This window comes from Carcharodon carcharias, chromosome 6, assembly GCF_017639515.1.
Source record: "Carcharodon carcharias isolate sCarCar2 chromosome 6, sCarCar2.pri, whole genome shotgun sequence".
Lineage (NCBI taxonomy): Eukaryota > Metazoa > Chordata > Chondrichthyes > Lamniformes > Lamnidae > Carcharodon > Carcharodon carcharias.
In genome coordinates this window covers 1,605,922-1,633,119 of record NC_054472.1, presented here as the reverse complement: position 1 = coordinate 1,633,119, position 27,198 = coordinate 1,605,922, and the positions used below count along the sequence as shown (strand labels likewise).

The window sequence follows — 27,198 nt, the reverse complement described above, 5'->3', positions numbered from 1 at the left end:
TTCCTGTTCTTCCTTTGACTAGAAGGTCTTCGGGATTTTCTCCTGTTCCACACCCTGGATTGTTGAGGTCTTTACTTTAGCTTGGGACCGGCTATCTGTCCCGTTTGCTACAGTCTCTCCTGGCAGCTACTTTCAAAGCCAATTGAACTCAAGCTTCCAAAATCAAACTGCTGTTTCGAGTTTATTGTGTGCATGTCCATGGGAGGGAGCTGTCTCTCTGGGGCCCCTGTTGCTAGGCAACAGCCCAGTTTCTCTACTCTTTGTTTAACTTAGCTGCAACAGTAAAACTCTCATTAAAAATGCAGGCACTTTTTAAAGTGAAACTAAAACTCAATTTGACCTTTTCTTAACACATGCAGAAATACAAATCAAATTTAAAACATTAAAGCTAAAACTCATTCCTAACACCAACAAATACCAATATAACTTAAACTATCTCTATTTCCTAACAGGGACACGTATCCACACTTCTCAAGCATTAACATGAAGTATGTTCTGAGATAACACAATGTTGTGGAACAGGTTTGCTGAATTATAACTTTAGAAAGTAATAATTCAAGCATTTGTCTGTACCTTCTGAAGTATGAAAGTGTATCTTAAATTGATGTCTCAAATATTTTGTCTTATTTTAGTGAATTCATTACAACAATTTCACTCAGTTTGCATTTTCATCTAAAAATGTACATGTTTTAATGAAAAAGAATGATCAATTATGCAAACACTAAAAGGACAGAAAATGGCATTAATAGTGGAAGTAACTGTCTTGGTGTAATAGCATTGAACTGTAAATCACATGGCAGTTAAAATGTGAAATAAGTGTAATTTTGAAAGGTAATTCATAGTTCATTTCTGAAAAACGACTTCAGGAAGTTTGCAATAGCTTTACAGAAAGTCACTGTCAAAACATTTTTTCTCAGGATGTAAGCATGACTAGCAATGCTGGCTTTTGTGGCCTATTACTAGTTCCCCTTTGAGAAGATAGTGGTGAACTGCACTAGTCCCCATGTGAAGGTACCCCCACAATGTTGTTGGGTAGGGAATTCCAGGAGTTTGACCCAGTGACAATGGAGAAATGGCAATAGATGTTCAAGTTGGATTGGTTCATGGTTTTCTAAGCCCACATTTGTTCTTGGTTATAATGGGTGTGAGACACCAATCAAGATCATGCATTGAAGAACCAAAAAAATCTATCAGCAACCTGTACTTCTAGTAAAAGGTCCCAAGGCACGTCACAGGAACATTATTAAACACATTCATCGCAAGATAATTACAGATGAGGCAGGTCATCCAGTTCATCTGAATTCACCTTTCTAAGAAGATTGTGAAATTTCTCCCAAGGCAGGAATCCAATCAATTCCTTAAATAATTCCAGGTCTTTCACCTCTACTAATTCAGTCTGGAAGTTTAATTTATCTGTTTATCACAATGCAGAGGAGAATTTTCTGATATCAATGCGAAAATTTCCTTTTACCAGTCTCCTTGCTGGGTTCTAGTTAGGTGGTCAGCATTCCCTATGTCCTGCTTGTTTTCCATTACAAGTGTTTAGTTTCAACTCAGCGTCAGTCTTCGAATCCACTTTACATTAATGGTCATCTTCACCCTAGATCATTGTCAGTCTTCTATTGCAGACAATATGGTCACTTCACTATGCGACTGTCTCATTATAATGATCTTTTGCATTGAATATTGTATTGTTTATATTTTAATTGTACTTATTTAGTTATTTCAATTTGTGGATGATTGGGTGTCAACCCTGGCTCAGCAGGTAGCACTCTCGCCTCTTGAGTCAGAAACTTGTGGTCTTAAGTCCCACTCTGGAGACTGGAGCAAGATTCCAGTGTGTGATTGGAGTGCTGCAATGTTAGATGTGCTATCTTTCAGGTGAGATGTTAAACCAAGATGCCTATCTTCTCAGGTAAAATGTGCTGCATAAATGAAAATTTGAGCCTGTCTCATGGCTATTCTCTGAGATAAAATATTCTATCTGAGTGTGCTGCATTTCCTAATTGTGGGTGTGGAGTTAGTGAAATAAGCTACAGCTTACAGCAAAATTTGTTTTTTTTTAAGCAAACAAGTTTTAAATAATTGCTGTACAGATCTTTGGAAGATGGCTATTGCTTTTAAATACATGATAGATGTTGCTTGTCGAACATGGGTGTTGTAATTCGAGGTTTTAATCTTTGGCCTTTGCATCACTTATGTTATTCTGTAAGTCTTGCCTATTGTTACATTGATTATTCTTTGCCTCATATGGGTTTTGCAATGTGGTGTTGTTTTCCAGAGTCCTAACAGCGAAGTACTGCAGAGCAGTTGGCTGTTTTGTAGGAGTAGCTCACCAAGATATAGACTATTAATCTTCATCTAGTATGTAAATGATGTACTGCTGCTCATAACAGATGCTTTTGTAACCAAAATGATGGATTGAATTACTAACCATGCTGTTTGAGAATTCTGATTTAATGGAACTTCTGTCATACTTTTTCAAAAAAGCAGAATAGGGAATTTTAGAAATCATCACGAAAGCTAAAATTAAAATTTGTCATTGGAATTTTTAAGCTGGACTTTGAAAGATTTATGTTCTCAATATCTTAAGCACTGATACAAAAGATCGGATCTGTCTGATGAGTTAATTAATTACTTTGTGACAATGACTTAGTTTTTGATTGCAATTAAAATGAGGAATCACATCAATGAGCAAGATAGAATAAAATGCTGGACACAGGATGTTGGAATCTTTTGAAATTTTCCAACCATGAAAGAATTTTTGGAAAGAGAGGTGAAGAAAAACAAAGCAAACTTTCTTATAGTTCCATGTGAAATGCAACTGATGTTGCTTTGATTGTACATGATACAAGGTGTTTCAGTTTCCTTAAACTCAGCAGCTTTGTGCCGTTTATATCCTTCCAGTTTTAGGCAACACTTCTGCATTCAACAAAACATGTTCTGTTTGTGTATATCAAATGTTTTGGATCTTGTCTACTGCATTTAACCCAGTTTAATGCACCTAAAAGGTCGCAAGTTTTCTTCAGGCACAAACTGATAAACTGAAATTCTTACTGGCTTTTTCACACGACCTTCTATTTGTGGTATCATGGCACTGCGTTAAAGTGATTGGTTCTGCTATTTTGGGCTGTGCCTTCATATAAGGGCTTTTGATGATCAAAACATTTTTCCTATCACTTCTGCAGATTGCAGCAAGGACGGCCTTATAGAAACCTGTGCTCATCTTGTGTTACAAACCATCTGCAGGTAAACCATTTGCAGGTATATGTGCTTTTGCACACAGTTGAGAGATTTCTGCAATTTGAGCTCAGACCTGGAAGGTTTTTAAAAAGTAGTTTAATTGATTATTTCTCTGTTAGCTGTTGTATGCAAGTACTGTGGCTCTGGATGTTGCTGGGCATCGCTCTCGTGACTGCAGGACGGAGTCAAAGGTTAATGAGGAGAAAATATGCTGCACTACACACACAGGTATCTACTGAACAGAGCAAAATCCATATTCCACAGACAGCGCTGCTTGGTGTTATGTGCAGCAGTACTTCAGTAATTGCTAAATACCCATTTTGTAGTATGTTTTTACGAATATGGTACAAAGTCAGTTTTCTACAACCATGTATATTTTATCTTTTTGTGGGTGACTTCTTGCACTGGATCCTTAGTAGACACCCATAATTATCAAAGCAGCTGAATAGTGTAGAGATTATGAAAGATCCCTGTGCTGAACATGGATCAACTTACTGTCCTTGGCTTCCCACCCCATAGCACAGTCGATGGATAAACAGAGTTGCAGATCTAAGAGGTATGCTTTCTAGAAATTTCAGGTTGAATAACATTCTGAAAAAATGCGGCCTGTCACACACTCTCGAGTGCTGTATTAACATGCAGAGATTGGTCAATCTGTTGGTTAACTCATTTAGTTGCAAATGGATAATTAGCTTTATAGGTTGCGCATTTTCCTAGAAAAATAGCTGCTCTGCATCATTTTAGAAAAATCTGTAACCAGGTTCTAAAACCTGCTGTCACATTGATAAGCTGAGGTGAAGTTTTTCTCCTGTGTCTGAGATGTATGAAAGCTGCTTTAGAAACATTGACAGACAGAGGAATTTATAAATGGTGGCAGTCAAATACCTGCATTGTTTGAGTATAGGGTTACAGTGGGAATTGCTGTCATAATTACTGTTACCCAGGAACGGATATAATTTTAGAATGTTTGCAACAAGTATGTCATAAATTGCCCTTCAAGCATATAATTTAAAAAATAAGCCCTGTCCAGTAGAAATGAAACATACATTTGAATATAATATCCTATCCAGTGCTTTATGGGCAATATCTCATCTGCAGGCCTGTGGTCTAAACATTGACTTGAGGACTGTAGTTACATCCTCCAGTTTCACTACAGAAGGACTCAGTGTGGATGTGTTAGTGTCTGGAAAGGGGACTGTTTGGGTGAAGGGAGAACCTTCATCAGAATAGTGTCAGCAGGCAAGACTGCATTCCATGTTCCTGTCCTTTTGTTTTTGAAGCAGGTGGATCTTCTGTATTTTTCAGCTCTGTTAATTTTGATTTTGAATCCAATCCCCATGTTTTCCTTGCTCCCACGTCCTCATTTCTCGTTTCCTGCCTTTGCTTTTCACATGTCATTTGGCTCTCACTGTCTTTTATTTGACCGAGGCAATTTGTTTGATGCTAAAATAAAAGCAAAATACTGCTGGAAATCTGAAATAAAAACAGAAAATGTTGGAAAGACTCAGCAGGTCCGGCAGCAGCTTTGGAGAGAGAAATGGAGTTAATGTTTCAAGTCCGTATGACTCCTCGGAGCTGAAGAGAGATAGAACTGTGAAGGATTTTATAGTTAGGTGGAGCAAAATAGGTCATGAATAGGCTGGATAAAAACAAAAAAACTGCAGATGCTGGAAATCCAAAACAAAAACAGAATTACCTGGAAAAACTCAGCAGGTCTGGCAGCATCGGCGGAGAAGAAAAGAATTGACGTTTCAAGTGTACTGTTGAAGGGTCATGAGGACGCGAAACGTCAACTCTTTTCTTCTCCGCCGATGCTGCCAGATCTGCTGAGTTTTTCCATGAATAGGCTGGAGTTCAGAAATTTGACAAAGATGTCGAGGACACGAGACAAAGGGAGTGTTAATGGTAGTGTTAAAGACTGAAGAAGGTGTCAATAATGGCATAAAGGTAAGGTAGCAGAATTGTGCTAATAGCACGACAAGGACCAGTGCTCGGTGAAAGCAAAACGAGTTACAGATGGCCCTGTGGGGGGAGGGGGTTGGGGGAAAAATGTGTTTGCTTTTGTTTTTCCCCCTCTCCCTTTTCTAGTCATCAACTTTCCTTTCTGTTCTGAAGAGCACAACCCTGAAACACTCACTGTCTATTACCTCTGCAGATTTTCATTGACAAGTGTTTCCATCTTTCTCTATTTCTGTTTCCTTTGTTTTGTAGAAAGTCTAATATGTAACTGAGAAGAGTTCCTCTAGCTTATGTGGGTGATGTGGTTTGATAAAATGCTGTTCTCTTTATATTTTACCATGGATAGTAAGCTGATTTATAATATGATCATTATAGTAGATTACTAAACAATGGCTGAAATCTAGTCCAATAATCAGTACCTAACCAGCTAGCTGCACTTTTATCATTAGCTGCTTTTGATTGCAAGACTTGGGCCACCATCAGTGAATTCCTTGTAAAGCAGACATTTCCTTTTGTGAGAGAGCTAAGAACTCCGAGTCACTGTTTCAAAATAAGGGGTTGCCCATTTAGGACAGATGAGGAAAAATCTTTTGAGGGTTGAGATTCTGGAATTCTCTTCCTCGAAAGGTGGTTGAGGCAGTGCCTTGTATATCTTTAAGGCAGAGGTGGGTAGATCCTTGATAAGCAAGGGGGGTGAATGGTTATCGGGGGTAGGCAGGAATAAAATCAGATCAGCCATGATCTTATTGAATGGCGGAGTAGGCTTGAGGGGCCAAGTGACCTACTCCTAATTCGTAGGTTCATATTGTGTACAATGAATGGAAAGAGTGATGTTCCAAAAAGATAGATAAGGGAGCTAATTGAGGCTTTTTAGATAAAAGAAAAATACTGCAGATGCTGAAAATCTGAAATAAAAACAGAAAATGCTGGAAAAACTTAGCAGGTTCAACAGCATCTGTGGAGAGAGAAATGGAGTCAACATTTCGAGTCCATGTGACCCTTCTTCAGAACTCTGAAGGAGGATCATATGGACTCGAAACATTGACTGAGTCTTTTTAGATGTTGGTTGAGAGAGCAGGGTCAGCAAGTATTGTGAAACTTTAACAAATTGAACAGCGGGGGGTGGGGGCGCTCAGTTTATCATCTCACCAGAAAGATGGCATTTAGACATTGTAAAACTCTTTCAGAGCAGCACTGATCTGTCAGCCTAGATTTTATGCTGAATACATAAATAAGCAAATTAGGAGCAGAATAGGCCTGCTCCACCATTCAATAAGAACATGGCGGATCTGTTTGTGTTTCAAATTCCACATTCCCATCTAGCTCTGATAGCCTTTCACCCCCTTCCTTATCATGAATCTACCTCTGCCTTAAAAATATTCAACGGCTCTGCTTTTGAGGAAGAGAGTTCTGAAGACTTGTGACCCTCTGAGAGAAAAAAAAATTTCATCAGTCCTAAATGGGTGACCCCTTATTTTTAAACAGTGGCCCCAAGTTCTAGATTCAGCGACAAGAGGAAACATCCTTCCCACATCCACCCTGTCAAGTCCCTTCAGGGCCATAACTTCCTCAGCGTGTCAATCTGTGTTGGATTCCACTCGATGCCCACTGACCTCGGCCAAATTTCTTCCAACTCTGGCTGGGTGAGATCCAGGCAGCGCAGCTGTCTCCAAAATCTAGCATCACAGTCCAGCACCATCCAATTAAAGGAGGACCAGCCTCCTTTTTTTTTTTACAGCACTAGCTGCCACAAAGCAGGTAAGTTTAAAGGCCTGATTGAAATTGACAGGTCAGGGAGAAGGTTTCGGACATCAGGTGGGGGGTGAGAGCCAGGTCTGTGGGGGGAATTCCACGGAGGGATGTCCCCTGTGGGGGATCAGTCTGAGTCTTTACAATTGTTAAGCAGAAATTAGGAGAGGCTTTAATTCTTCTAACTTTTTCTGGGTAACTATTGGTGTAATCCTGTTGGAACCAACTGAAGTTTGTGTTTTAATTCACTTTTTCGGATGGTTCCCAGCGCAGCAGCCTTGCCCAGAGGAAGTGTGCAGTCCTGGGTAATCGCCGTGCAAATGCTTACCTGTGAAGTTCTGAGAGGGATTCCTCAGCGCATCTTTGGGGTAACCCCCTCCACCCCCACCCCCACCCCCAATCCGACACTGAGGAGCTCAGAAGTTACAGCTCAAAATGTTTCAATCAAGTTGCATCTTACTTTTCTAAACTCCAGCGGATACAAGCCTAACCTGTCCAGCCTTTCTTCATAAGACAACCTGCACATTCCAGGAATTAGCCTGGCAAACCTTCTCTGAACTGCTACCAATGTATTTACATCCTTCCTTAAATAAGGAGACCAATACTGTACACACTATTCCAGATGTGATCTCACTAATGCCCTGTATAACTGAGACATAACCTCACTACTTTTGTATTCAATTCCCCTTGCAACAAATGCAACAAATTGTGTTAGCTTTCCTAATTACTTGCTGCACCTGGATATTAACCTTTTGCAATTCGTACACTAGGACACCCAGATCCCTCTGCATCTCAGCTCTGCAATCTCTCACCATTTAGATAATATGCTGCTGTTTTATCCTTCCTTCAAAAATGGGCAATTTCACATTTCCCACATTATACTCCATTTGCCAGAGCTTTGTCCGCTCACTTAATCCATCTCCTTCTGTTCTCTTCGCAATTTCCTATCTACCTTTGTGTCACCAGCAAATTTAGCAACCATACCTTTGGTCCCTTCATTCAAGAATTTATATAAATTGCAAGAAGTTGAGACCACAGCACTGATCTCTGTGGCACACCACTTGTGCAATCCCAGAGTGGGGATTGAACCCATGATCATCTGACACTGGCAAGATGCTACAAAGTGAAGGAAGCTGGCTCCCTGCAGGCTGGTAGTAAATATTAAGTTCTTCCCTGTAGCCGCTACTAATAATTTTAGCAGCGTATCTGGTGACAGGAAAAAGTGAATACACTTGGGAACTCGAAACAATTATGCCCTGAACTCTGTACAAACAAACTGTGATAGGGAAGTTGTAATGTAACCAATTGTCAAACTGTCTCTACATTTGGACCTAGAATTTATTTTCCTCGAAAAACATGACTTGTGAGGGGATTTAGACATACAGCTATGACAGGAAATTGATCATAATGCCCAGCCTTGTCTTTTATAATCAGCTTTAATTTGTCAGAAACCTATTTAGAAATATGGTACAAACTGCTGTTGCTGCCAGTAGCTTCCAATGGTAACATTTCCTTGATGAATGAAATTGCATTATTTTAATTTACTCTGTTGGATGGGGTCTTAACAAAACTGTTTCCCTGTACTAATAGAGACTGGAGCAGTTTCAAACGTGATCACCAAGCTGAGTGAATGCTAGTCTGGGTATACAACGTAATTAATTTCAAATAAAATATACTAGTAAACCTCAATATTAATGAGCATGCCAACTTTGTGTTTATTAAACTGAGTCAGCTATGACTGATGTTTAATCATGATTAGAGATTTATTTGGATTGCTCGATGAAGTGTTGCTCAGTGGCCTGTCTATAATTCTGTGCATCCAGATTAGGTTTGCTACAGTAAATTGTCACATATGCTTCAAAAGCTGCGTTCCTGAATAACGTTGACTCCTCACTGCTGCTACCTCATTTCACTGTTCCTTAGCCTTTTATCTCAACAGGCACCTGAAATTAGTGGTTTGTGTAAGTTTACTGTATATAAGTGTGTTCTGTTGACTGCCTGCACTATTCATCATAAGTACCTCTCCACCCCACAGATGCCAGAATTCCAGAAAAAAAATGTCCACATTAAGGACCCTGAGAGAGTGGAAGAAATCATATGCGGTCTTATCAAAGGAGGAGCTTCCAAACTTCAGGTAGGCAGCGTTTGTAATGTAGGGTGATATTGAGGAAATCTGAAGCAAAGCTACAAAGCTCAATCTCCTTTCAAACTGGAAGTTTTTTAAATTTGAGTGGTATTTTTCAGATTACAGTGCCATTGGAATAGGTGTTAGTGCCACTTTGAGCCATACGCTACATAAAGAGAAGGATTTTGAGCAGTTGGATATCTGGTGCTAGATTTTGATGAGAAAATCTTTGCTATAACTGTTGATTGAGCTTTTCTCCTGCTCTTGACCCAATTGCCTTTTGGACTGTCGCATGAATGTCTGTTATCTACATGTGATACGTATGAATGATCTGGTCATTATCACATTGCTATTTGTGGGAGCTTGCTGTGTGCAAATTGACTGCTGTGTTCCCACATGACAACAGTGACCACACTTCAAAAGTGCTTCATTGGCTGCAAAGTGCTTTGAGATGTCCAGTAGTCGTGAAAGACTATATAAATGCAAGTCTTTTTTTAAAATTACTGTACAGAACAGGTCATTAGCCCCACCAGTTCTTGTCAGCCTTTACCCTCCACACAAGTAAAGTGGTCTTAATCACATGTCACCCTGCTCCCAGATCCCTTCATCCATCACATTAATTGTATGATTTCAACTGCGACTGAGTGAACTCTGTCAATTGATGTGGCGGAATATAATAAGTTGTTTTGCTGAACTAAGTATCTTCTGTAAATGGGTTGCATCAGATCATGAAATAAGCCTTCTGTTATATTGCAAAATGCAATGGCTAAATTATCATTTCCTACTCAATGCCTTGCATTCTTTTGAAAATCCTAAAGCAAATACAGGAGACTATTTTGCTTTTCTCTGATCTACTTATCACTGTTATTTTGAAAGATGATTGCATGTAAAAATAGGCTATAAAATGGTAAGTAGCAGTTACTTAAAATATAATCATTTATGTAACTATAAGCTATCTACCTCCTTCCTTCCTCTTATAATCTGAATGCTTTCAAAGCCTAAACTTGGTATTGTGAACTGATACTTGATTTGACTTTGCCCAGTGTGGCCCCCCTCCACACACGCGCGCACACGCACGCACACGCATGCGCACACACACACACACACATGCATGCGCGCGCGCGCACACACACGCATGCATGCACATACACACACACCCCCATATGCAGGTGGGAACTGTACAAGATGGCAGGTTACACCTTAACAGGACTGGGACTAATAGTCCTGCAGGGAGATTTGAGAGTGCTGTTGGGGAGGGTTTAAACTGGCTTGTCAGAAGGATAGGAACCTGAGGGTAGCTCAAATTAGAAAGGAGTAAAGCTGGTAACAGGAAGTAGAAAAGTAGCAAGTGAAATTAGAAGGCAGGTGAAACAAAGGTGAGCATCAACTACGCTTAGAATGTGGAATAATGTCAAAAAGACAAAGTTAAGGGCACTCTACCTGAATGCACGCAGCATTCACAACAAGCTAGATGATTTAAAGGCACAAACAGAGGTAAATGGATATGATCTAATTGCCATTACAGAAACTCGGCAACATGGTGACGAAGACTTGGAACTGAATATTCAAGGGTATTTAGGAAGGACAGGCAAGAAGGAAAAAGGAGGTGGCCTTGCGCTGACAAGGGGTGGGATCAGTACAGAAAAGCAAATGTGGAATCTGCTTGGGTGAAGCTCAGAAACAGAAAGGGGCAGCAAACATCGGTAGAAGTTGTTTAGGACCACCAGACAGTAGTGGTGGTGTGAGACATGGTATTAACCCGGAGATTAGAGAAGCATGTAACATGGGTAATATAGTAATCATGGTGACTTCAATCTGCATATAGGCTGGGTAAACCTAATGAGCACTAATGCTGTGGAAGAAGAGTTTCTAGAGTGTTTTAGGGATAGTTTTCTAGAGTAGTATGTTGAGGAACCCAGTAGAGAGGCTATTTTAGATCTAGTATTATGTAACGAGAAAGGGCTAATTAATCTTCTTGGAAAAGAGTGACCATAATATGATAGAATTTTACATTCTGTTTGAAAGTGAGGTAGTTCAATCTGAAGCCGGGGTATTAAATTTGAAGAAAGGAAATTATGTTGGTATGAGAGGTAAATTGATTTAGGTTGATTGGGAGAATGAAAAGGTATGACAGTACATAGGCAATGAACAGTCTTTAAAAAATTACTACACGGGACTGTAACTTCTGAGCTCCCCAGCTTCAGATTTGGGAGTTAGCCCAAAGATGTGCTGGGGAATCCCCTTCGGAAGTTCACAGGTAATGGTTTGTACCACAATTGCCCAGAAGTGCAAACTTCCTCTGGGCAATTGTCCTGTGCTCGGTACCATCTGAAAATGTAATACAAATCGCAAACTTCGGATGGGACACAAATAGTTACCCAGAAAGTTAGGAGAATTAAAACCTTTCTTTAAAACTTGTGGGTAACTATTGTAAAGACCCAGACTGATTCTCTGTGGCACCTGGCTACTCCCCTCCCCCACCCCCACCTATGGGACTCTCCCAGGCCCTACTAACTGCCTCCTCTCTCCATGCGCACCCCGCATCCCACCCCCCGACTCTTCGTGGGATATCACCTGACCCAACCGGACCCACCACTGCTGAACTCCAAATCCCCTATGCCCCCTGGGCTCTGACCCCCCCCCCCACAAATCCTATCCACCTACCTGCTCCCAAGCCTGTCAATTCCAATGGGACCTTTAAACTTACTTGGCTTACAGCAGTTAGTGCCGTGAATAAGGGGATATGCCCTTCTTCAACCCAAAGGAGCTGGACTGCGATGCTGGGCTTTGGAGACAGCTGCGCTGCCTAGATCTCGCCCGGCCTGAGTTGGAAGGCCAGATGAGACAGGCACAGAAGAAAATCCACGCAGGCAGTGGGCATGGAGTGCCAATCCAACACTGCCACTCCGAGCAAATTACAGCCCATGGTTTACAGCAACTATACGTTCCTTCAAGGCAGAAAAACCCAAAAAGAAAGTCAGTCAACAGTGGCTAACAAAGGTAGTTAAAGATTGTATAAAGTTAAAAGAAAAGGCCTATAAAGTTGCCAGAAATAGTAGAAAGCCTGAGGATTGGGAGCATTTTAGAATACAGCAAAGGAGGACCAAGAAATTGATAAAGAAAGAGAGAATAGAATATATCATGGGGAATAGAGAAATGGCAGAGAAGCTAAATGATTACTTTGTGCCTGCCTTACTGAGGAAGATACAAGAAATCTCCTGGAATTAGAAATCGAAGGGATTAGGGAGAATGAGGAATTAAAGGAAATTTGTTTTAGTAAGATAGTGTATTGGAGAAATTAATGGCACTGAAGGTTAAGTCCCCAGGACTTGATGATCTACATCCCTGAGTGTTGAAGGAGGTTGCTATAGAGATAGTGGGTGCATTGGTGATCATCTTTCAAAATTCTATAGATTCTGGAATGGTTCTTGCTGATTGGAAGGTAACAAACGTCACTTCATTATTAAGGAAGGGATGGAGAGAGAAAACAGGGAACCACAGGCCTGTTAGCCTTCATCAGTAGTAGGGAAAATGCAAGAATCTATTATAAAGGATGTGATAAATGAGCACTCGGATAATAATGATCTGATTGGACATAGTCAACATGGATTTATGAATAGGAAATCATGTTTGACAAATCTGTTGGAGTTTTTTCACAGAATCACAGTGCAGAAGAGGCCCTTCGGCCCATCGAGTCTGCTCCGACACGTGAGAAACACCTGACCTACCTACCTAATCCCATTTACCAGCACTTGGCCCATAGCCTTGAATGTTATGACGTCCCAAGTGCTCATCCAGGTACTTATTAAAGGATGTGACGCAACCCGCCTCCACCACCCTCCCAGGCAGTGCATTCCAGACCATCACCACCCTCTGGGTAAAAAAGTTTCTCCTCACATCCCCTCCTGAACCTCCTGCCCCTCACCTTGAACTTATGCTCCCTTGTGACTGACCATTCAACTAAGGGGAACAGCTGCTCCCTATCCACCCTGTCCTTGCCCCGCATAATCTTGTACACCTCGATCAGGTCACCCCTCAGTCTTCTCTGCTCCAACGAAAACAACCCAACCTCCCTTCATAACTTAATTGTTTCATCCCAGGCAACATCCTGGCGAATCTCCTCTGCACCCCCTCCAGTGCAATCACATCCTTCCTATAATGTGATGACCAGAACTGCACACAGTACTCCAGCTGCGGCCTCACCAAGGTTCTATACAACTCCAACATGACCTCCCTACTTTTGTAATCTATGCCTCGATTGATAAAAGCAAGTGTCCCATATGCCTTTTTCATCATTCCACTAACATGCCCTCTGCCTTCAGAGATCTATGGACACACATGCCAAGGTCCCTTTGTTCCTCAGAACTTCCTAGTGTCATGCCGTTCATTGAATACTTCCTTTTTGGAAGATGTTACTAACAGAATTGATAAAAGGAAGTCAGTGGATGTAGTATTCTTGGATTTTTCAGAAGGCTTTTGATAGTCCCGCACAGGAGGTTGATTAGCACAATTAAAGCACATGGGATAGGAGGTAATATACTGGCATGGATTAAGGATTGGTTAACAGGCAGAAAACAAAGTAGGAATAAACAGGTCATTCTCGCATTGACAGGCTGTGGCTAGTGGGGTATCACAAGGATCAGTACTTGGGCCCCAGCTTTTCACAATATATATTCAATGATTTGGATCTGGGGGCCAAATGTAATATTTCCAAGTTGACAGATGACACAAAGCGAGGTGGGAATGTGTGTTGTGAGGAAGGTGCAAAGCGGCTTCAAGGGGATTTGGACAGACTTAGCGGACAAGGACATGGCAAATGGAATATAATGTGGAAAAGTCTGAGGTTATCCACTTTGGTAGGAGGAACAGATGTGCAGAGTATTTCTTAAAAGGTAAGAGATTAGAAAGTGTAGATGTACAAAGGGACCTGGGTGTCCTTGTCAGTAAGTCATTGAAAGCTATCAGGCAGGTGCAGCAGGCAGTTAGGAAGGCTAATCGTTTGTTAGCCTTTATCGCAAGAGGATTTGAGTACAGGAGTAGTGAAGTCTTGCTTCAATTGTATAGAACCTTAGTTAGACCGCACCTGGAGTGCTGTGTGCAATTTTGGTCCCCTTACCTTCGGAAGGATCTTTTTGCCATAGAGGGAGTGCAGCAAATGTTCACCAGACTTGTTCCCAGGGTGTCAGGACTGTCCTATGAACAGAGATTTGGGAAACTGGGCCTGTATTCTCTAATGTTTTGAAGAATGAGAGGAGATCTCATTGAAACCTATAAAATACCTTCAAAGTACTTAAAGGGATAGACAGGGTAGATAACAGGTAAGATGTTTCCCTGACTGGGGAGTCTAGAACCAGGGGACACAATTTCAAAATAAGATGGGTGCCACTGAGGACTGAGATGAAGAGAAATGTTTTTTACTCGGGTTGAGAGTCTTTGGAATTCTCTACCCCAGAGGGCTGTGGAAGCTCAGTCATTGAGTATGTTTAAAGCAGGGATTGACAGATTTCTAATATCCCGTTACATAAAGGATATGGAGATAATGTGGGGAGAAAATGGATAATCAGCCATGATCGTATTGAATGGCAGGACAGGCTCGATGGGCTGAATGACCGACTCCTATGCGTGTGTGCCCATTCATGCGCACATGCATTCGCTCTCTCTGACTGCAGTGTTCTGCATAGCTAGCCTTGGCTTTTCACCTAGCAGTCTCAATTTGAAAAGAAATGTGGACATGCTTATCTACGTATTCATGTATTGAAGGCTCTGGTGTAGTGGTAACATCACCAGACTAGGAATCAAGAGACCCAGTCTAATACTTTGGTGACGCAGGTGCAAATCCCACCACGACAGCTGGTGAAATTGAAATTCAATGACTAAGTCTGGAATTAAAAACTAGGCTTGGTAATAGTGACCATGAAACCACTGTCAATTGGTGTCAAAACTCATCTGGTTCACTAATGTTCTTTAGGGAAAGAAATCTGGCATCCTTACCTGGTCTGGTCTACATGTGACTCCAGACCTACAGCAATGTGGTTAACTCTTAAATGCCCCCTGAAATGACCTAGCAACCACTCAGCTGTTTAAAATTACTACGAAGTCTACACAAAGAAATGAAACTGGACAGACCAACTGGCGTCGACCTAGGCACCAGAAACAACAGTGGCACACCTAGCCCTGTCAACCCTGCAATGTCCTCTTTACTAGTTTCTGGGGACTTAAGTCAAAATTGGGGGAACCGTCCCACAGACTAGTCAAGCAACAGCCTGACATAGTCATACTGACAAAATCGTAGCTTGCAGATAATGTCCCAGACACCCCCATCACCATTCCTGGGTTTGTCCTGTCCCACCGACAGGACAGACCAGCAGAGGTGGCAGCACAGTGGAATACAGTCAGGAGGGAATTGCCCTGGGACATTGACTCTGGACCACATGAAGTCTCATGGCATCAAGTCAAACCTGGGCAAGGAAACCTCCTGCTGATTACCACATACCATCCCTTTCAGCTCATGAATCAGTACTCTTCCATGTTGAACAGATTTCCTTCCTTTGAAGGATATTAGTTCCTCAGGGTATTTTCCTAGGCCCAACCATCTTCAGCTGTTTCATCAATGACCTTCCTTCCATTATAAGGTCACAAGTGGGCATATTTGCCGATGGTTGCACAATGGTTCACCATTTGTGACTCCTCGGACATGGACTGCTTCAGTATCTAAATGCAGCAAGACCTGGACAATATCCAGGCTTGGGCTGACAAATGGCAAGTAACATTCGTGCCACACAAGTGCCAGGCAATGGCCATCTCCAACAAGAGAGAATCCAACCATCGCCCCATGACATTCAGTGGGCATTAGCATTGCTGAATTCCCCATTATTAACATCCTGGGGGGTTACCATTGACTGGAAACTGAACTGGGCCAGCCATATAAACACTGGCTACAAGAGCGGGTCAGAGGCTAGGAATCATGTGGTGCGTAACTCAGCACCTGACTCCCCAAAGCCTCTCCACCATCTATGAGGCACAAGTCAGGAGTGTGATGGAATACTATCCACTTATCTGGATGAGTGCAGCTCCAGCAATATTCAAGAAGCTCAACACCATCCAGGACAAAACTGCCCACCTGCTTGGCACCCCATCCACCACCTTAAACATTCACTCCCTTGTGCACTGCAGCAACTCGCCAAGGCTGCTTCGACAGCACTTCCAAACCAGTGACCTTTACCACCTAGAAGGACAAGGGCGGTAGATACATGGGAACACCACCACATGCAAATTCCCCTCCTGGCTTACGCATCATCCTGACTTGGAAATATATCGCCATTCCTTCACTGTCACTGGGTCAAAATCCTGGAGCTCCCTCTCTAACAGGATTGTGGGTGTACCATACCACAGGGACTGCAGTGGTTCAAGTTGTGGCTCACTAACACCATCTCAAGGGTAATTAAGGATGGACAATAAAAATGCTGGCTTTGCCAGTGATGCCCACATCCTGTGAAAGAATAAAAAATATATACTGAATGTTTTGCTCTGAAACAATTTTACGCTGGTCTACTGTGGGCAAAGTGTTTGTGATGGGTAGAAATACAACAATGTGCATTCATATAGGCACTTTAATGTAGAAAATGCCCCAGACTATTCACAGACATGAAATAGACCTTGAGCACTGAGAATTAAGAAACATGATCTAAAGGACAGGTGAGAAATTTTCTTTTTAGGGGTGGCAGAGAATATCAGGACAGTTGGGGCAAGGGAGAGGTGAGGGATGAGTTTGTGTGACCAAGATGAGCAAGATTCTGTAACTGGTCGTGGATGAAGGGAGCCAGCAGCAGAGAGAGATAAAGGGAACGGTTTGGAATCAGCTGGAGATGGCTGTGGGTCTTTAATAAAGAGAGAGTTTTCCATGGTAGGAGGGTTGATAACCAGAGAACACAGATTTAAAATAATTAGCAAAATAGCCTGAGGGGGGCTGAGAATTTATCTTTATGCAACGAATAATGAACTGGAATGTGCTGCCTGAAAGGGCAGTGGAATCAGATTTAATAGTAACTATTAAAATGAATTGGTTAATTCTTGAAAAGAAGAACTTTAGAGGGCAATGGGAGAAAAGCTGGCAAAGGCACGATGGGCCAAATAAAAACAAAAAACTGCGGATGCTGGAAATCCAAAACAAAAACAGAATTACCTGGAAAAACTCAGCAGGATGCTGCCAGACCTGCTGAGTTTTTCCAGGTAATTCTGTTTTTGTTTACAATGGGCCAAATGTCCGGTATGATTCTGACAGTATGTGAAGCAGCACTTCATTTTAAGTCAGATATTTGCATTCCATATATAAAATATCAAAGTTTAACTATAATGTTGTTACAAATACATATTTACTAAATTAGGTTATTGTAGCACAGATTACCACAGTACAATTTGTTTGTAAATGTTTTACAATTTGTAAATGTTTGGCATTCTGCAGCCTGCTGTAATTTTATTTATGAAAGTTTTGTGGTATTGCATTTAGTTTTCTGATAACTTTTGCAGAATTACAACACCAGCATCTTGTGGGTATTTCCTCCTTTTTGTCTTTGTGCCACTTATGTTCATATGGGGGCCAGATATAAATTAACCAATTAGCCACTCATTTGCATATAAGACAAGCTGCTAATTCTGGTGTTCTGATTCACAGTTTGGCCATCATTGAGACAAAAGTGCTAAGAATAACCCTTTCCATTCTCCCAGACTCAGATTAAAACATAAGAAATACAAATGCAAATAAAACTGAGGTGCCTGTGTTCAAATGATGGATAGTCAAAGACAGGGTCATGTGAATACCCTGGTCTAATACAGTTGAATATTCAGTACTTTTTACATGACAACAGTTACCATACTTCAAAATGTGCTTCATCGGTGGTAAGGCGCTTCGAGACATCTGATGGTATCATGAAAAGTGCTATATAGTATCACTTTTTATAATGCCGACCAATTGGGGAAAGGTGTTTACATTAATAACTTGCTGTAAATAGTAACCTGTTTTTAATGCTTCATGACCATGCGCTTTGAAAATCAATGTTTGCAGCAGTTTCCAATACTAATTGTGTCTTGTACTTGTTGGCAGATAATCTCAGATTTTGATATGACACTAAGCAAGTTCTTCCACAATGGGAAAAGATGTCCAACCTGTCACAGTAGGTACTTCGTAATAACAAAATTCTATGGCCATTTGAATTGGTGCCTTCACGTTGCTGGTAAACAGAAGATTTATGCCCAGAAAGCTCAAACCTGTTACCTCAGTTCTGAGTTTTTACTAAACTGCTCTGTTCATTCCTGCCACAGGATACTTTTGGTTTATTATCAAAATGGACTTACTGGTGGCCTTTCTATTTTTGGGATTTTTAAGTTGCTGAGGAGATTGGCTAAGCCATTATGGGGTCAACCAATAAAACCACCAGCTCCTGTTTAACAGTTGGCAGCTCCCATAAATTGATGTGCATTGACAGTTTTACCATCTATCTAACTTATCAGATTGAAAGTCCTTTTTCATCCTTCTGTTCAAATGTTCTGTATCGAGTCTGTGGGTTTTTCCATATGGTGATGTCAATCCCATTTCATTTTAAAGGTGATTTTGCCATTAATGTGGCAGCCTATGACTCTCATTTCATTGTGACCACTATGATTTTGGGCAGATTTATATTTTGCATTCAGCATTTGCCAACTGCAGTGGTCCTACTATTGCTCTGCCAAGAACAGCAAGCTGAGCACAGGTTGTTACAAACCTTGTTGGTCTGAATGACTACTGATATGATTTATATGAATTAGGTTACAACAATATTGGTTGCTTACGATCACTGATGGTAACTAACTTTCTTAACCATGTATGTAAAATAGAATATTACTAAACAAGCATTAACCCCAAAATAAAAGCCCAATAGTGTGGATGCAGGAGATCTGAAATCAAAACAAAGTCCTGTAAAAACTCAGCAAGTCTAGTAGCATCTGTAGAGAGAAAAACAGTTAGCATTTTGAGTCCAATATGACTCTTCGGGAACATAAACCCCATACAGCTTTACCAAATAACTGGAATAAAAGTAGAGCTGAAATTACAGAATTGATTTTTGATACATTTAGCTGAACATTAATAATGTTATTCCTTCTACTTTTTATTTTGGCAGATATCATTGACAACTGCAAATTAATCTCAGAGGACTGTAAGAAAAAGGTATTTGTTTCAACAACAAAGTTATTTTATTTCATGTCATGCTTTCATTTTTCATTTGTATTTTTCTTTCTTGTAGTTATTCCAAATTAGGAATAAGTACTACCCAATTGAAGTTGATCCAGCTATTAGTGCTGAGGAGAAGTACCCTTTCATGGTTGAATGGTAAGTCCTTAACTTGCCCTTTTATATAAATGTTGAATCTGAAAAAAATGGGTGTCTTTATCTAATAACAGCCTTGCACAAGGATGGTTCCAAGTGTGAACAAAAACTATTTCTCTCATTACAGTAAAGTAATATTACTGATGAAAAAAGATTTTTTTTGTCAAAGCTTTTCATCTTGTACTTCTCAAGACAATTCGCAAGAATACCAAATGTAAGGGAAACAACAATTTATCTAAGAGAGTACTGATGCATTCTCCATTGCAATGCCACTACCCCATTAGAGTCCACTTGCCAATCAATCAGAACTCTCTTCTCATACAGTATAAATTGTTGTTCCCTTTACATTTGATATTCTTGTGAATTACCCTGATGAGTGCAAGATGAAAAGCTTTGACACAAAAAGTCTCTTTTTCAGTCAACTCAAGTTCCGTACTACCAAACGACTAGAAGTAATATTACTGTCCTTTTCACAAGTGGCAACTTTGGCCATTTGTTCTAAAATTTGGGCAATACTGCCAATGGCATACTTAACTGCTGCTTTGTATCTTCCCATAAGAAAGTAGTATTGGCCTAGCCTTCACTGGTACTGAGTGGCCAACTAGGTTACATCAGAAAAAATTAAGAGTCAATCTGTGGCCCTATCAGAGAAACCTGAGAGTGACCACTGTGAATTCCCTCATCATTCAGCCTGTACATGGTGCCAGCTGATGTCTTTGAGTGCCCTGAGCTTTGCAGTGGTGTTGGTGGTGGGGGGACCTTCTGGCTGACTGCATTCACAGTTGGTAAAAATAAGTATGAAACTTACGTAATTGAAAACCTGGACATATGCAAACAAATTCAAGGAGAACCCAAAGATGTTTTATCAATACATTAAGAGTAAGAGGATAGCTAAGGAAAGACTAAGGCCATAAAAGGTCAAAAAGGTAACCTATGTGTGGAGGCGGAGGATGCTGGTATGGTTCTTAATGAATGCTTTGCATCTGTCTTCACCAAAGAGGGGAATGATGCAGACATTTTAGTTAAATGAGAAGCATGAAGCATTGGATGTGATAAACACAGGGAGAGAGGAAGTATTAAGGGGATTAGCATCTTTGAAAGTGGATAAATCACCAGGGCTGGATGAAATGTACCCCAGGCTGTTAAAAGAAGCTAGGGAGGAAATAGCGGAAGGTCTGACCATCATTTTCCAACCTTCACTGGATACAGGTGAGGTGCCGAAGGATTGGAGGTCTACTAACGTTGTACCTTTGTTTCAAAAGGGAGCGAGGGATAGACGGAATAATTACAGGCCAGTCAGTCTGGCCTCGGTAGTGGGCAAAATACTGGAATCAATTCTGGGGATGTTATAAACTGTCATTTAGAAAGGCATAGATTAATCAAGGACAGTCAGCATGGATTTGTTCAGGGAAGGTCATGTCTGACTAATTTGACTGAATGTTTTGAGGAAGTAACAAGGAAGATTGATGAGGATAGTGCAGTTGATGCGGTCTACATGGATTTTAGCAAGGTTTTTGACAAGGCCCCATATGGCAGACTGGTTAAAAAGAATAAAAGCCCATGGGATCCAGGGGATATAGCAAGCTGGATACAAAATTAGCTTAGTGGCAGGAAACGAAGGTTAATTGAAGATGGATGTTTTTGTGACTGGAAGGCTATTTGCGGTGGGGTTCCACAGTGCATAGTACTTGGCCCCTCCTTTTTGTGGTATATATTAATGATTTGGACGTAAACCTAGGGGGAATGATTAAGAAGTTTGCAGATGACATAGATTAGCTGCGCAGTTGATAGTGAGGAGGTTTGCTGTCTCACGCAGGAAGTTATCAATGGACTGGGCAGGTGGGCGAATAGAATTCAGCCCAGAGAAGTGTGAGGTGATGCTTTTGGGGAGGTCACACAAGGCAAAGGATTACACAATAAATAGGAGGATACTGAAAGGTGTAGAGGAAGTGAGGGACCTTGGAGTGAATGTCTACAGACCCCTGAAGCTAGTAGGAGAGGTTGAAAAGGTGGTTAAGAAGGCATATGGAACCCTTTCATTTATTAGCCAAGGTATAGAATATAAAAGCAGGGAGGCTATGCTGGAACTATGTAAAATGCAACTCAAGTACTGTGTGCAGTTCTGGTCACCGCATTACAGAAAGGATGTAATTGTATTAGAGAGGGTACAGAGGAGATTTACAAGGATGTTGCTAGGACTGGAAAATTGCAGCTACTAGGAAAGATTGGATAGCCTGGAGTTGTTCTGCTTGAAACAGAGAAGGCTGAGGGGAGATTAGATTGAGATCTATGAAATTGTTGAGGGAGGGGCCTATTTACATTAGCAGAGGGGTCAGTAACTAGGGGGCATAGATTTTAAGTCATTGGTAGAAAGATTAGAGGGGAGATGAAAAATTTTTTCACCCAGAGGGTTATGGGGGTCTGGAACTCAGTGCCTGAAGGAGTAATAGAAGCAGAAACCCTCAACTCATTTACGAGATATCTGGATATGCAGCTCAAGTGCTGTCATCTGTGGGGCTACAGACCAAATGCTGGAAAGTGGGATTTAGGCTGGTTGGCTCGTTTTTTCAGCTGGCGCTGACACGAAGGGCCGAGTGGCCTCTTCCTGTACTGTGAACTTTCTATGATTGTGTGGTTGTATTCGGGGATAGTGCAGGAAAATGGTGTTTAAGTAGAAGCTCAATCATGATCTCATTGAATGGCTGAATGGGCTTGAATGATCTACTCCTGCTCCTAATTCTCATGTCCTTACTTTTTATGTGAAGAAGTCTTCCTGAAATCACCCAAATGCTGGAAAGTGGGTTTAGGCTGGGTGGCTTGTCTTTCAGCTGGCACAGACACGATGGGCCAAATGACCTTTTTCTGTGCCGTAAACTTTCTATGATTTGCTTAAAACCCAAATTATTTATTTTAATTCTGTTAATGATGGAAATCCTTCCATTTACAGATTTTCTTGTCCCTTCAACTCTGAAAACCCCCATTTAACATCCTGATTTGAAATCTGTGTTGTAGGTGTGTACTACTCATTGGACCTACAACCTGTATAGTGCAATATATGCTCCAAATCAAAGACAATACAAGTTTCTTGATCAATTCTTTATGGTATGAAGGGTGAAACCAATTTTAAATGACATGGTTTTTAAAATACTGGCATTAAAAACTAGCCAACTAATTTTCATTATTTACAATTCAGTTTTTGATAACGATCTCTACAATGAGATAAAAGGAATTCCTTCCTAAGTTTTCCATGTTTCTGTTTCTTGTATGTACCAACAACTTTCAAAATAAAAACTCTCTTGTACAGGTGGACAAAAGCTCACAATTTACTGATTGAACAAGGTATTGAGAAAGGGAAACTGGCTGCGGTGGTGAGGGAATCGGACGTGATGCTGAGGTATTGCAAGGGTTTCAGATGAGGTGGAGAGTGCAGTCCATGAATGGCGCAGAAATGTATAACTACTTGAGCAGTTTGTTTGAACATTGCACCTTATAAATGTTTTATTATACAGTAACAAGTATTTGTAATAAATGCATTACTACTCAGTGGAGTTCTGCAGTGTTATACGGTACTGTTTAAATATTCGGTACAGGTATTTTAGAGACTTGAACTATAAGAATGGGCAGTGAGAGCTAACAACTTGGACAGTTCGGGTGTGTCAGTTGATGTGACAGTATTAACAGTTTATGTATAATCAGTTCAAACATTTGTAAGAGTATTTCCAATATCTGCCAATATGGCTTGTTAACTTGCATATTATTTTAATATTACTTAAATATGAAATTTGAAGTATTTATTTCCATTCTACATAATTGGATAGAGACCTTTAGTTGAAGTTGTTCATAATATAACAGCTGCTGAGTTTGATTGGAAAGTCACTACAGTTCTCATCCATTGTGAAACCTAAGGAAGGTCCAGGATCAATATTTAATTTGTGTGAAATTGTAGGTTCCTCTCAGGGTTAGTTACATAACTCTGGTGTCTTAAAAATAATTCTGTCCAAATTTAGTTCAATTTTGCGATTTGAAATGTATTGTCTAATTCCAGAGATGGTTATGAGCTGTTTTTCGATAAGCTGAATGAGCACAACATCCCAGTATTCATATTCTCGGCTGGTATTGGGGATGTACTGGAGGAGATTATTTCTCAGGCTGGCGTCTTTCACTCGAATGTGAAAGTAGTCTCCAACTTTATGGACTTTGATGAGAAGGTGAGTTGGTTGTCTTAATGTTTAATTGTGTTCTAGAATTCTTTGCAAATTGGGAACTGTCATGAAAGTCAAACTTAACGGTGAGAGCAGAGGTTGGGCGCTTAAATTCCCGACAGATCTCTGAGCTTTTGTGCAAGTGCAGACTGGGAGTGGGCTACATGTGCGCAGTTCTGCATTCTGTTTTGTTCTTTGGGCCCTGTGCAAGAAAAAAGTGTGGAAACCTGGATCATGTGACAAAGTGGAGCACTATGGGAGACAAGTGTCCCAGGCAGGAGTCAAGGAGAGGTCCCAAAGGACGAGTCCCAGTGAAGGGACAGGCACAGGAAAAGGTCTCAATTCAGTTAAAAAGAGAAGAGCAGAGAAAAAGGCTCCCATTAGGCACTGTAAAGTGCTGTGGGGCATTGGGGCAAAACCCCTCTGCAGCAGTCTTTGCGTGGCCAAAGATCTTAAGTTGTGCTGGTGAGTTGGTGCTCGAGTACATACTCAGGAACCCAGGGGAATGGAATCTTGGGAGACGAGATTTAAACCCTGCGAGGTGGGCGGTTGTTGATGCTGTCCCAAGTCGAGAGCTCCGGAGAAGCCTTCAAGATCCAAAAAGGCAGTTGAAGGTTGGCAACTCTGTGCTGTGAGCCATTGGGGCAAAGGTACCCCTTTGGAACCAGTAGTGTTCTGCTTGGCCTGGCTGAAGAGCAGATGTTGTGCTTGAATTGGTTATTGTGTGCGGACTTGGGAATCCAGGAGAACAGAATCTCGGGAAACGAGAGTGAAACTCTGCAAGTGGGCCGTTGTTGATGTCATCCAAATTGGATTGACTTTTAAAGAGAATTCTCAGGTTAGATCTTCCAAAGTAAAGAAGATTGGAATCGCTTGTGAAAGAGACAGAGTTTGTGAGATTGGTTGCATTGATGTTACTGACATCTGAGCGGGTTGTTGAGAGAGCCATGAACTCTCTCTTGGTCGCATCTGCCATTTATTGTGTAGTATGGTAAGTTCTACCGGAGTTTGCTTGTTAATTCACACGCATCTCATCTTAACCCTGAATGCTAGAGTACAAGATAGATATTGTAAATTATTTTATCTCTGACCTTGTATAGTTTTTTTTGTTCAAAACCTGTGGAATCTGTGGCTTTATTTACTGAGCAAGTGTCTTAAATCTCAAACTTTGCCTAAGTTAACCCTAACTGGATCTTGGCAACGACTTGGATCTGCCCAAGGATCGTAACAGAACTTAAGTTCTTTCTTGCATTGGATTATAGTATTACACAGTGACTACACTTGAAAAAAGTCTTTTTTATATAGCCCATGTGAAAGATGTTTAACTTTGATCTCCTGACCCACATTTTTAAATAGTTGTAGTTATTTTTAATAGGTGAGTTTTTTATAAAAATAAGTCATCCCACATGTTATCAGCTCATGAACGTGTTTGTTATGAGCTGGGAACTGAAGTAATTCAGCTGAGATTTTTTATTTCAGGGTGTTCTGAAAGGCTTTAAAGGTGAACTCATCCATGTCTACAATAAACATGATGGAGCCTTAAGGAGCTCTGAGTACTTCAACCAACTGAAGGAGAATTGTAATATCATCCTTCTGGGTGATTCACTGGGAGACTTGAGTATGGCAGATGGCGTTCAAAATGTTGAAAGCATTCTCAAGATTGGATTCTTAAATGATAAAGTAAGAAATTTTAGATTAATCGTTAAATTTTTAATTCAAATTAGGGTCAATGGAAATTTGTAGAATATTCCCATGCTTGTGTTATTTTCATCAAATAAGCAGAAGCATTCACTATCAGAATAAACCAGCAGGACCTCAGTGAGCCAACACATTTACAAACATTTGAGTTTGTTGAAATTGGATCTCATGTTTATTCCACAATATTTTAGTAACATAGTTCTGTAGTGGCAGTGGTGGACATGATTTAATGTAATATGCCGTTGTACATCAGCAATAGCCAGTGGCTGGAGAACTGCAGTTTACTTTGGCCACAGAACTATTGCGACCTGCTAGCCAGCCAGTACTGTTTGGCTTGTCTAAATTTGGCAAATGTGAAGTTGTGCTGATACAATTGGACGTTAGTTCAATATGCAAGAAAACTGCAGGAAGAGTTAGAAACTTACAGAATTGCATATATTTCATTGGTATGCTTTGTTGAAAATGCAGAAGGTTAATATGCCTATTAAGTAAGATTCACATTTCTGTTTGTCAGCCATTCTCCATTTTGCTGCTGCATTTTTCTAACTCGAAGGAACTTATGTAAATTAATTCATTATCCATATGATACAAGTGAGTGGCCTAGCAAACATACTTCAGTCTAAGGTGTATTGTACCAGAGCCTTTACATTCATTTTATTGAAAGTTGAGATGTTATAATTATATGGCAAGCAAATCTATTTCTTTTCAAGATTAACACTATTCACTACCCAATATATTGCATCTAGCATCCAAGAATCAGATGTACATAGTTCTAAACTTAAGTATCTTTTTTTAAATGTGCATAGGTGGAAGAATGTTTAGAAAAGTACATTGACTCCTATGATATAGTACTGGTGAAAGAAGAGACACTAGATCTGACCAATGCTATCCTCCAGAAGATTCTGTGATGAGCACTGAAGACATCCAGGCATGTGGGAGGTTGAAACTGAAATACTCTTCTACTTTTTGTGTTGTGTAATTGAACAGCCCCATTTATTGAAAATGCACATTCTCCAACACCTGGTCCTGAAGAAAATATGTATTCTTAAAGTTTGCACAGAAGTAACATTGGTGTGTCCTCGCAGTGAATAAAGGGAACTTTGCTGCTCCTTTATGAAGATAGGCAGTTATATAACTATGTGAGCCACTGGCAGATTTAAACTACCTCTAAATGTAATCGTTTAAATTCTGGCTTTAACCTTTCAAAGCATTTCCATGTGTGTTATTACAGTATATGCTGTTTAATGAGGTTTTGAATATTGTAAGCTTGGTGTACTGAATGGATAAATTTCCCACATTATAACTATGACAGGTTCTATCCAAGAGATGAACACTGAGGCAGTTTTTAAAATTTTTTGCAAATGTTCTGTAGTTGTAGATAATTCTGAGGATGCTTTTTGTTTATTTGGTTATAGTTTGTGTTGCCTATTGAACATTGTCATCTGTATATTTTAAAATTAATGATGTACATGAAAGAAATGGTTATTCAGTACGTTAAATTGGTGGAGAGTTTTGAACATTGGGTCTGCTCTCTTAAAACACTTAATTTACTGCAATAAACTCTCCCACTCTATCTGAGAAGTTTTTATAATGATCTCTTTTAGTGTTTCAATCTTTTCAATATTGTTGGACCAGATCAACCTTGCTGAAACTACATTCAACCATACAATTAATAATGCGTATATAATCAGTCTGTTTGAAGTAAGCAATTGGATGAGGCCACATTCGTCAATACAATTAGCAATATTATCCAAAAGAAATAGCTTTGAGTGGTGCTCAGTGTGGTTCACTTGATCCAATCATTTATAAAAACTCATCTGCCATTCAATCCAACAGTGAGACGATTTACTTTGAGCTTAAGA

At 40.4% G+C, this 27,198-nt stretch overlaps 1 protein-coding gene across 5 annotated transcripts in view; it reads left to right on the top strand.

Annotated features, from left to right (window-relative positions):
• Positions 1–26,909, top strand: part of nt5c3a (5'-nucleotidase, cytosolic IIIA) — a 39,826-nt gene extending 12,917 nt beyond the window's left edge. For 2 of the 5 annotated variants that reach the window (XM_041189158.1, XM_041189157.1), the window contains exons 2-11: positions 3,189–3,249; positions 3,363–3,471; positions 8,987–9,085; positions 18,177–18,246; positions 19,231–19,277; positions 19,354–19,439; positions 22,741–22,830; positions 23,482–23,644; positions 25,118–25,318; positions 26,143–26,909. In XM_041189158.1, the coding sequence (XP_041045092.1) occupies positions 3,370–3,471; positions 8,987–9,085; positions 18,177–18,246; positions 19,231–19,277; positions 19,354–19,439; positions 22,741–22,830; positions 23,482–23,644; positions 25,118–25,318; positions 26,143–26,244 (960 nt within the window). In that variant the 5' untranslated portion in view covers positions 3,189–3,249; positions 3,363–3,369 and the 3' untranslated portion in view covers positions 26,245–26,909. Of the gene's footprint in view, positions 1–3,188; positions 3,265–3,362; positions 3,472–8,986; positions 9,086–18,176; positions 18,247–19,230; positions 19,278–19,353; positions 19,440–22,740; positions 22,831–23,481; positions 23,645–25,117; positions 25,319–26,142 lie in introns of all 5 variants that reach the window. The other 3 variants (XM_041189159.1, XM_041189160.1, XM_041189155.1) reach the window with 3 other exon arrangements.
• Positions 26,910–27,198: the final 289 nt, after the last annotated feature.